The sequence below is a fragment of the Malaya genurostris genome, chromosome 2, assembly GCF_030247185.1.
Source record: "Malaya genurostris strain Urasoe2022 chromosome 2, Malgen_1.1, whole genome shotgun sequence".
Lineage (NCBI taxonomy): Eukaryota > Metazoa > Arthropoda > Insecta > Diptera > Culicidae > Malaya > Malaya genurostris.
This window is the reverse complement of record NC_080571.1, coordinates 1,100,158-1,112,472: the sequence shown is the minus strand read 5'-3', so window position 1 is coordinate 1,112,472 and position 12,315 is coordinate 1,100,158. Positions and strand designations below refer to the sequence as shown.

Genomic DNA, 12,315 nt, shown 5'->3' with positions numbered 1-12,315 from the left:
ATGATATTTTATCAGGTTTTCATTCAAACCGACCAAAATAGCACTTATATTCTACAGCTTTCCAATCTCGTGTATTTACAATGGATTTCAGTATGGAGTTATAAATAAATCAGTATAAAATTATGAACAAGTGAATCATAGCTCAGCTTAACCGATCGATTGGTAAAAGATACTTTCTACTGATCTTATTGTTGAGCTGTTCGAAAGCTGTTCTAATAAAAGCTACTTAGCGACCATAAAAACCATCATAAACTTTAAAAAAGGTTTAAGGTTTTAAACATCGAAAATTTAAAAAAATACTTTTCATTATTTTCCGTGAGACATGAACCTTACTATGGCGCGTAAATCTACAATTTTAATTTTTTTTTCTTTGGTACTGTGTTTAATTATTGATTATATTTTATTGTGAACCGCACTCATCATTCCCTTAATTTGTTCTTAAAATAACAAAACCTTCAAATAGGCAGAGTTCCGAGCAGTTCCATTCCGAGTGAGTTTTTTATTCACTTCGATCAAATACTAATTGATTTTACTATTTGATCTTTATTCATATCACGGTTTGAATTATTAAGTGGGAAAAATCCATAAAGTTGTTTTGTATGTACAATGGAATTTTCCACTGAAACAGTCGCCAATGATTGCTAGATCTACGATTGATATTTGGCGCGCAACGAGTTGCATAAGTGTTTGGCCGTCGAAAGAAAGGAATACTAGATCGTTGAAAGAATCATTTGGCGCGCAACGAGTTGTGTGCGTGTGAAAACTTGATTCATGTGGTTCTTCATTTCGAGCCACGTGCTTAATTGGGTATCTAATGTCGTTTTCGTTTTTAAATTGCACTACACCGGTGTAGCGAAAGCTGCCCTGAAACCGTTCGTTTTTACCAATTGCACTACACCAGTGCTACACTTTTTCTGCACCGATACCACTGGTGTAGCACTCATCAAAAGTTTGGTGTAGCTCTGTGCAATGGAATCGTTTATTGTAGTCAATGGTTACTGTTTATGTTTTCGTCATTTTTGTTCGTTTATTCATGCCTCAGTGTAGCACTGCACCGGTGTAGTGCAAATTAAAAACGAAAACGCCATAAATTATTTCTTGCCAAATGACTCAATGACGGAATGCATATGACTGTTCTAGAAGACCGCTGTTGGCAGGAGAAAATGGTCTGATGTCATTTTCCAGTTCATTGGTCATCGCGGGCGCGAGTTTAAAAAATCAGGTGGGGTAGGATCTAAATGATGCAAAAAATCATTATTTTTGAGAATTTTTTTTTAATTATAGTGCAACAAAATAAATTCAAATATTTTGCATGATAAAAAATATCATTCGACCAACATTTTGTAATTTTTTCGTGGAAAACTATTGAACAATTATCGAAAAGAACGATTTTTAACAAAAAAAAATCCGCCATTTTGCAGCTGTAAAACCTCCCCAATATAACAAAAAACGAAAAGGAAAACGTTGGGGTCTGGTTTTTTATATGTACAAAGTATGTGTAAAATTAAAAAAAAGATTGGTTCAGTAGTTTTTGAATGACGATGGACACTAATTTTCAAAACCTGCTTGCGAGAAAAACGCGTTTAAAGTTTAATGTCTATAAAATCGAACGAAACAATTCATTACTCTAGGGATCCCGTAGGGTCTAACATTTTCCAAAAATCATTATTTGTCTTTTATAATTTGTTATAATGAACATTTCAAGAATGTTTTGTAAAGTTTTTAGTTCAATCGAAGCAGTAGTCATGGACCTGTGCGCCGAACTCTCACTTCTTCGCAGTATGAAATAAGCAAAGATAAAGGTCCATAACTCTCTGAGTTTTGTTCCGATAGACTTGAACATTTCACAGAATATTCTTGAAATGTTTTACTATGAGAAAATACAAAGTAAATAATTAATGATTTTCCAAAAATGTTAGACCCTACTCCTCCCTTAAGCTAAATCTTTTTTTACGAGCATTAGGTTACTTGGGCCAAATACAAATTGTAAATATATCCTACTCTACTGAATGAACAACTCTAGAAGAGAAACTCTTCATTATTGTGTTTAGTTTATCAATACGAAATTCTGGTTAGTGAGCTTTTTTATCCTTTATGTCGAAGCCATTAGAGAGGGATCTCTGTTCAGTGCATTGACTCAAAGGATGAAATGACAATCTGTGCATTTGCTGAAATTTGCTTAACTGAAGTATTTTACATTTTCACATAAATTTTTGTGATATTTCGTTTTGAGCTAAAGCGAATGTGTGTCGCATTCCGTTGATTGTAGGTTAAGTAATCAGAAAAATAATGAATAGAAACGTTAACCGCTTAGTCGTTTGACAATTCTGCTGTCCGAAAAGATAAATTCGAACAAATAATATGTGGGCGAGACGAAGTTCGACGGGACAGCTAGTACTTTATAAACATTCTGAATAAGCGAAAATCATCTTTGAAATAGTAGTTTTTAACGCGATACTGATTTGCATTCCTACTGTGAAAGAATTTTAGATTGGGTGCAGTAGCGTGGTACAGTACGAATAATAGAAAATGTAAATGTGGGTAAACCGACTACAGTAACCACTATCTGGTCCAGTTTCGGGTTGGAAGAACCGGATTTACTACCTCTTCCTGGTAGCTTATCCAAAGAATAGTGTTCCCCAAACTTATTAATGATGGTTTTCACACTAGCAAGATGAATTCCAAACCTTTTCTCCAATTTTCGCATAGTAATACCCTTCTCACTTATCCATGTATCCAGAACCTTAATGTTCACTTCCTTTTCAATACGCGACATTTTGAAAACGCAGAAATTCAGCTGCACAAACAAGTAAACAAATGAAAGCTGACAGCCAAACGCACAGCATGCTGTGATCTGAGCATAAAAAACCATCACAAATACATGCGTACAACACAAATGTATGTGGATAGCTTATTTTCGATACTCTCCTTATACTCAAAAATGGATTCCCAATCACAATGAATTTATTTTATATCGTTTACTTATACCCGGCTTTAACCTAGTTGCGGTCGTTCGCCGGGGCTCTCAAGCATAGGCTCAAATGAAAGATCTTATGCTCCTACCAAAATTTAAGCATATTTTTCGGAACTAACAAAAATTTACTGTTGCTTAGAGTACGATATCAAAATCGTATATAATATTGAAAATTTGAAGAAAAAAACTAGTAGAGTTTGTACGAACCGACTTCGATTATACCGGTTCTCGGGTTCCGGTGCCGGAAGTACCTACAGTAGTGAAACTCACTTCGTTTTCTCATGGATGGCCTAATCGATCAGAGAACTGTTTCATCTCCAAGGTTTCATTCAAGACTGGAAGAGAAACATTTTAAATATAATACCACAGTATTATATGTATATGAGAATATGATTGATATGAGAAAGGCCAGAGTATAGCCAACATTCTGCGCCCTACAGCATAAAACGTGTCCTCGAAAAACCACCAGAGTATTCCGTATTGTTATTTGTATTTTATGTAACTTGGTGAATTCAGTGAAACAAATATAAAACTAGCTCATGTCTGTTCGGTTGAAGTAGGCACTGTCTAAACCAGAAGCTAATTTTTTGTGCTCAAAAAATTTTATCGCCTACTATTCATTTTATCGGTGCAAAATTGAATTCCATTTCATCTTGTTTGTGAAGGTATGCTTATTATGAGTACGTGCATTCAGAATTTCGAATATTGCGCCTGTCGCGTTTGCAGTTTCCCCGAGGTAACACGATGATAAGGGTTGTCGCCTGCAAGGACGCATTGAACGTCTTTCCCTCGGTGATAATGGCGCTTGAACTAAACTATTCAGCACTATTTTCGAATAAAATTCCAATACAGAACGCCAGGCGCACTTGTCAATATCGCTATGACTAGCTCATGTTCCTGAAATTGTTGGACCAACGGAACTTCGTGACCTTACAAAAAGCCAATGAAAACGAGATCCATTGTATCCATTAGGTGGATAAGTTTTCTTTAATACTTGTTACAAACTTATAATAAGAAAATTGCATTCTGTTATTATTTGTTGCACCGTTATGCCAAATGTTTGAAGCAGATTGAACGAAATCGTATATTCAATATCAACTAAAAGAGAATTTGTCAACCGCATTCCGGAAATAGACGAAATCATACAGTTTTGGTCTTATATCGAATTCTGTCCAACACAATGCCGATGGGATGTTGATGACAGAAGAATAAAGAAATTGTATCTGAATTGGATTTTGTACCCAATGGCATCCCTACAAGTGACTACTTGGACAAACTTGATGTTATTATGAATATCACGTCACCAACATTTTGGTGGGGGGGGGGATGATTTTTTCACTACAATTAGTACTTCACTGTACGTGAAACGGATAATAGGTCAAATCAAATGAAGTGATATTCTCCTTCTCGCAGATGCAGACGCAGTGCTCTCACTCGCTTCTTTTCTTCTTCTCATCCAATCCTAGAATACACACAATTTTCTCACGCACCTCATATGTAATGCTTCAACGTTTTATTTCTCTAACTCAACTAAAAAATTAGTTGAATGGAAATGAAGTGTGCCTTAGCTAATAAATGGCACCACGTTTAATTAGTGAATTCAACTAAAAAATAGTATTTTCAACAAATATTTTAAAACAAAAGTAAGATTTTTTAGTTGTCTCAAAAAATAACTATCTAAAATCAGAAAATCAACTAATTTTTTCGCCAAAATGCTGATTTCGGTCTTTCAGTGTGGAAATTGTTAACATTCTTCACCTTTATAATTAAGGAACCGAAAGTTTGATCTATATGAAATTTAGGAACTTACTGTGGAATCCTGCAGTTTCGAAACCGTAAAATTCCTTTCACTTGAATTTAAACTGAATTTTTTTCCTCGGTTCAATAGTTGTGGACTCCTCAACTGGACAAACATAACTGTGATCATTTTGTATTAAATGACTCGGGAAAAATTCTCATTCCTCAGCGAAGAGGGCACCAAAGTTTGAGGACTATTCTCGGTGACTAGACTCTTTTTCTTGTGAAGTCTTTCTTTGGCGCAGTTTCTAGCACTGGATTTCAATATATATCCAATAGTTTTGCGCCAAGCAAAAAAAAATCTTGTATTATTGAATCGGCTCCCCGAAAGCGAAGCAAACAATAACTCATCTCATTGTTCCAGACTTCCGGTAACGAACATTATAACTACCAGCAAACAAAATTCATAGAAGAATGCAAAGAAAAACAAAAGCTCTCAGTAATTACTTTGCAGTATTATTGTTTAACCTGTGACCGGAAGTAATGTTATGTTTGGATATCCAGCCCCGCATCTAAAGACAAATGATCTCACGAGGGAAGCTATTCTTTAATTATTTCAAATTTCAAAGTTAATCTTTCGAGCTCCAGTATGAAAGCTGATATCGGAACGTTGAAATTCCCTTTCTTTTGATTGATGAATACCGGCAATGTCCCAGAATGGCACTTCGTAGAATCGAAACTGATAATGCCAATAATGAATTAAGATTAAGACGGAATACCTTTCGGTATAATTACTTCGAATGGAATACAAGAGATTACATCACTGAATGCTCTTGTATTTAACTTACCTGAATCACGGCGAATATCGTCCTAGATACGGAATTTGTTCTACTAATTAGTTGTTTTGTTTTGTCTTCTCATAGTCTCGTCCGGTTGAGGAGATTTGACCATTAGTTAGCTTATATTAAATCATTTTTTCGCAGAACATTTGGTGAAACCATGAGAAGTCTATTTCGAATCTCCAATTGTCTGTTTTGCTTTCAAAAAAACATCACCTTGTACAATTCTAAATCACTAAAAGTTTGATTTTTGAGCGGTTAACTATTTCGTTATGATACTGCAATATTGACATGGCACTTCGATGCAGAAAAACTTTTTGCAAAGAGCATTAACTTTACGTCTGCTTAGCGGTTTATGTTGAACCGTTTGGTGGCTTTGGCACGTAAAAATAAGAAATATTACACACACCAAAAATTTTATTTTAGCATTCGGCTAGCAAGTGCAACTGCATGAATTCATATGCACCATTTACTAGCCAGGCAGATGTGTGCTTCTGTGGCTCAATCGATTGACGGACGTACTTTGTGATCCTATGATTCTCGGTTCATGCTGCCGCTCTCGCTATCATTGTTTCTACCTTTCTCATATAGAAAGGCTATACAATCACTGCAAAAACCGACTTTTGAACCGAGGCCCGGAGGGCCGAATGTCATATACCATTCGACTCAGCTCGACGAACTGAGCAAATGTCTGTGTGTGTATGTGTCCGTGTATGTATGCATGTATGTGAGTGAGTATGTGACAAATAATGTCCCTCGATTTTCTCAGAGAAGGCTGAACCAATTTTCACAAATTCAGATTCAACTGAAAGGTCTCGCGGTCCCATAGATCGCTATTGAACTTTATCCCGATCCGACTTCTGGTTCCGAAATTACAGGGTGATATGCACCCAAAATATGAAAAAAGTCATTCACTTTTCTCAGAGATGGCGTGACCGATTTTCACAAGCTGTGATTCAAACTAAAGGTCTTATGGTCCTATGGCTATTGAATTTTATCTTGATACGACTTCCGGTTCCGGAATTACAAGACAAAATGTGATAATATATGAAAAAATTCACACTCAATTTTCTCGGAAATTTCTAAACCGATTTTTACAAATTAAGATGCAAATGAAAGGTTTTGAGATTCTTTAAAAAGTCTCCTCAATGCTAATTCAGATCCGACTTCCGGTTCCGGTATTACAGTGCGATTAGTAAAAATTTTCAATTTCTAAAGTATTTTTTTACAAGCGATGGTGAAACGAGGTGCACATTTTTATAAAATTTAGTTGTAAATTCATCTAGTTGGCAGACTTTGTTAGTTGATGGATATATAAATCTATTTTGGGACTACTAGTGCCCGGTTTCCGCTTCCGAACGCACCAGAAATAGTAAAGAAAAGCTCCAAAAACGGAACTCACTTTGATTTTTTAACAACGGTTAAGCCGATTTTCACAAATCATAATTGAAATGCAATCTCTTATTGTCCTAAAAGATTTTGTGCAATTTCATTCAGATTCGACTTTCGGTTCCGATATTATAGGGCAATTAGTATCAAACCCTTCAAACTGTCATACAAAATGATGCAAAATCGGTACGCATCGATACGTACTGGTACGGAAGAAGAAGAAAACGCACCCGGCTAGCACACAGCGTGCTTTGTTCAACTTTGTATGGCGGCAGGGTTGCCACATTTAAATCTATATTAACTTAACGTAAATATTTTCAAATTGATTCTTACATGAGACAACATTGTTGACAGTTGGTATCAGGTGTACAACTTTGCTTCCGCTGTTTTCCGATAGGTGGCTGTACCGGATGAAGCTGGACAAAACACATAGATGATAATGCCTTTAAAGTGAGGGTGTACAGTTCCTAACGAATTGCCATCGCCGTTTCAGTGACAGTTGTTCTTGTTTTCGTATTATTCACGCTCGAAAATGTCTGTTTATGTGCCCAATTCTCGCCATTTGCGGGAAGTTTTACTTTTCTGTTACAATTCGAAAAAAATGCAGCTGAAGCGCATCGAATGCTTTCAGAAACTTACGGTGATGCTGCTCTGAGTAAAAGAACGTGTCGGGAGGGGTTTCAACGTTTTAAAAATGGTGATTTCGATGTCGAAGACAAACATGGTGGTTGAAGAGAAAAAACCTTCAAAGATGAATAACAATTTACTACGAGCTCTTAAAACTGGGTGAAACCATCCCAGGAGATCGCTACCGAACGTAACTGATGCGCCTTAGTCGCGCGCCAAAAGAAAAGCGGCCACAGTATCAAGAGCGACATGGCAAAGTCATCCTCCAACACGACAATGCTCGGCCTCACGTCGCAAAAGTGGTCAAAAAGTACCTGGAAACGCTGAAATGGGAAGTCTTGCCCCACCCGCCGTATTCCCCAGATGTCGCCCCTTCTGACTTCCACCTATTCCGTTCGATAGCACACGGCCTGGCAGATCAACATTTTCAATCCTTCGAAGAGTTGGAAAAATGGATTGCTTCATGGATAGCGTCAAAAAAGGACTCCTTTTTACGAGCCGGGATCCGAAAATTTCCGGAAAGATGGGAGAAAGTTGTCGCTAGCGACGGACAATACTTTGAATAATACATCTGTAAGCACTTTTTCGCAATAAAGCTTTAAATTTGGGGAAAAAAAAACGGCGGAAGCTAAGTTGTACACCTAATAGCTTTCTTTCGCATCCATCGAGGAAACGAAATGCTCATCCAAGCAACCGAGATTCGAAATATTCCGAATGGAATCAAATAAAGGTCTTCACACGAGATATCAGTTCTGGCATTACTAACGAGTAATTAAATATTCAATATTAGTGGTAGTAAAGATGAAACTATTACTACTAGGACAAACACTCTTTGAAGGGAGAAAATCATTTTTAACAATAAGTGAAATCTATAGTGACATATAAAACATAAAGCCATTCGATTCGAAATCCACAATGCACTATGACAAATGATGCAGTTGTATTGTAAGAAGTGTAATGACGTTTGAGAGTCATTATACACCATAAATATAATCTACATTTCCCCTTAAAAATATCAACCAACTGCGAGTCATTCCGAATTCAGGCTCGGAATGCAGATCAAGAATTCAGTTCACGAATTCAGTTCTTCAGAATTTAGTTCTAGAATTCTGAATCTGAATACTGAACTTGCAAAATCCAGTTCTGAATTCAATTTCAGCATGCCTTATTTGAATTTTGGTTCTGAACTCAATTCCAAAATTTAGTTTTAGAATTTTGTTCCAGATTATAATTCAAATAAGTTATGCCACTCGAATCAATCTGAATTAATGAGCCCAAATTAGTGTCAGAAATTATTTCATAAAAAAATATAAAAATCATGAGACTGTTTTAAAGAAAGAGAAAGGCACACGGAAAGACCGATATCAGCATTTTGGCGAAAAAATTAGTTGATTTTCTGATTTTAGTTAGTTATTTTTTGAGACAACTAAATAAATCTTACTTTTGCTAATTTAGATTTTTTAATTCTAATTTCCTTGATAATAATAAAATATTTATTGAAATGGCTATTTTTTTAGTTGAATTCACCAATTGTCATTTCTTAGCTAAGGCACACTTCATATCCATTCAACTAATTTTTTAGTTGAATTAGAGAAATAAAACGTTGTTTTCAACCAACATAAATGGTTGAATTGGTTTCTGCAATTTGCAGCTATATGGCGCTCTGTCGCAGAAATAACGCTAACACCGTAATGACTACTAGCCACTAGATGGCACTAACGATTTCAGTCGCGGTTGTCTTTTCTATATTGGCAGGTATAAATACGATGTTGTATTGGAGAAAAAGACATAAGCGAAACATAAACTTACATTTTTCTTCTAAATCGCTGTTTTCTTCATTCGACTTCGCGAAATCGACCATCTCACTGAAAACTTTGAGCACTCGGAAAATAAAAACCGAATACAAGTAGTACATCGAACGGCGTGGCCCGGAAGGTTGGAATATACAAAAAACATCATTTGACATGTACAATTAGAGTGCAACATTCGAAACTCAATTCACTGTTCCGCGTAAAAACATTATTACGCACAATCGCTTCAAATGCGCACAAATTCTAAATAAATACACTTTCCACTAACAGTTTAAGTCATTTTTACATACCGGTTTAGAAATTTATGTATGGATATGTTGTAACACATGCGAAAAACATCTGAACAATTTGCAAGCAGTTTCAACAAGACTGTCCCTTTTAGCTTTTTAATGGATTGTTTTGTTTTGACACTTCTCATGAATTTTTGGCTGATAAACTGGTGATAGATAAATAGAAACAAATTTTCTGATTTTAAAAACAAAATTAGTTGTCAATGAGAATTTCATGTTGGATTGAGATATTGCTGGTTTGTGTCCAGAATATTCGCCAACTAAACACCTTCTCTAAAAATAAGAGTTTTTTTCAGCAAATAAATTCTCAATTTTAACTAATTTTATAGTTATTTTGGAAATTTTGTTGTTAAAATCAACTAATTCAAAAACAGTAATACGAATTAGGCGCAGAGCTAATTTCGGTCGTTCCGTGCATTATCACACAACAAGGTGGATTAAAACAGGTTTTTTTTATATTTTTAATGACTTTTATGTACATGTTCTTGGACGTAAATTGACGTGAAATGCGACGCTCCATTTTTGAGCATCTTGAAAGATTTAAAACTACATGGTTTTCCAAAGTGTGCAGCTCATTAAAATATCCATACAGCTCTACTTAATAAAAATTCCAACAAACCCTATCCATATATGCTGGTCATTATTCAGAATACCACTTAGTGGCAGATCAGCATCCATGAAATGGTACTACATTCATCGAATGGTTGAAAAAAATGGTTTCCATTGAAAGCAATCAAATCAACCGAATAAAAAGATTCAATTGATTTCTACACGCAGCAAAATCACGGTTGTTTAAAATAATAAAACGATTAGTTGCTCATTAAACCAGAAAAAAAAGTTGGTTCAAATAAAAATATCGCAAATTTGAATAAAATATGCGTTCAAACTAAAATGTGATTGTTCCAAACAAATGTTGTATGTTTCGAAAAAATGTGGGTTGAATTATCCGGAATTTATTTGTTTCTCCAATACTGTTCTCTGTGTGTATAACACATATTCCGGTTATATGATGTCAGTTGGTAAACGATGAACGTGCATCGCATTAATTATTTCGCTCATTATACGAGCAGATTTTTATAGTATTATACTTTCAAGTATACACTACTATCCATTGCAACGCAGCTAAAAAAATACGACCTTTGTGAATTTCTCGCTCCACCTATGGAATCTCCTGTTGTGTTCGATAGAATAAATTTAAGTGCTCATCAAATAAACAAAACCTACCTGGAGGAGCAATGCCCGGTTCCGTGCTGTTGGTTACTTCCAGCCCGATGATGCTGCTACCATTTCCCATCAGGGCGGTCAATGTGCGCTGAAATGTTTCCCCAGTTCCCATTGATCCACTCGCCAAAGGAGCAACCGCTGCTTGGGCCATTGCCCGCCGTTTGAAAGGATTTACCACACCAGCACTAGGATTGGTACCCAACAGAAACTGATTATCCAACAGGGCGTGTGAAACATTCATTATACTACTTTACACCACAGCAATTGCCACCCAACACGAATATGCACTATTTGCTTGAACACTAATCACATTGATCACATCTACATCAAATGGATTGGGTATCTACAAATGGTCATTTCATATCGTGAGCTCGCTTCATTTCGAGCAACTTTCATAAGATCACTTAATCACTAGAAATCTCATTCTTCGGGGCTCGTATCAGCAAAACCATTTATTTCCGGTTCCACCGCAACTCAACCAACACTCAAACCACGGTTCCATTAGAATTGTATATACATCCTTAAAGATCCTGTGCCTAATCAATACACAAGAATTCACTTTAATAACGTACCACCGAAGCGACACCCGAAGTTTGCGAATCCCGTGGAGCTAATTTCGGTTGTGGTCGCGATTAAATCCACCGGTAGACTGAAAGCTTTTCGTCGGGCTCAAGTTCAAGATCCACTGCAGCGGATTACCAAAACAGCCGGAAAGAACGAATTCTGTCGAGGTGAAATAGACTCACCACTAGGACATTCATTCTCCGGTCATGCGCACAGCCGATTCCAGATTCCCGTAGTAATGCGATGTGAATGAGTGTTCCGGACCCATTCAGGATTGGCGGCAAACCTCGTTTACAACTGGTTTCCGTCACCCGACTGAATAGTCGATGAAACGATGTAACCTGTTGCTACATTGCCATCAACACCTGCCACCCTCTAGTCCTAGCTGGTCTAGGACGAACCTACCTCACCAAGCCGTCGCTAGTAAAGCAAAACAGCCAGACGTTGGAAACACTTCCGTGTTACATCACATCATCAGGGACGACTCGTCCAAGCAGAAAGAATCCAATTAAAGATCGTTTACGGATGCCAGCACGCTACCAAAATGGCCTTTTAGCGGATTTAGGAACGGAGGCGCCATAATCGGGGATTACAGTAAGGTTAGCTTCCCGGTAATAGAAGCAATGCTCAACACCGCGGATTACTTTTAAGGATTTCGCATGTTAACAATTTTATCTAGTTAAATAAGTCCGAAGCGGAAGAAATGATTTCAACCCAATCTATTCTAACTGGAGCTGAAAATATACCATACGACACTTTTGTTCACGAGTTCTATGTGATATTTTGCAATAAGTTCGTCCGCGATGTATCCTGATTCGTTAGTTTATTATGTTATCAACAAACTTTTTATATGTTTTATG

At 36.6% G+C, this 12,315-nt stretch overlaps 1 protein-coding gene across 1 annotated transcript in view; it reads right to left on the bottom strand.

The window, feature by feature from the left end:
• The window catches only part of LOC131432731 (adipokinetic hormone/corazonin-related peptide receptor variant I-like), a 328,522-nt gene extending 316,999 nt beyond the window's left edge, over positions 1-11,523 (bottom strand). The window contains exon 1 of the mRNA XM_058599210.1: positions 10,892-11,523. Within this exon, the coding sequence (XP_058455193.1) occupies positions 10,892-11,132 (241 nt within the window). The 5' untranslated portion in view covers positions 11,133-11,523. The remainder of the gene's footprint in view (positions 1-10,891) is intronic.
• Positions 11,524-12,315: the final 792 nt, after the last annotated feature.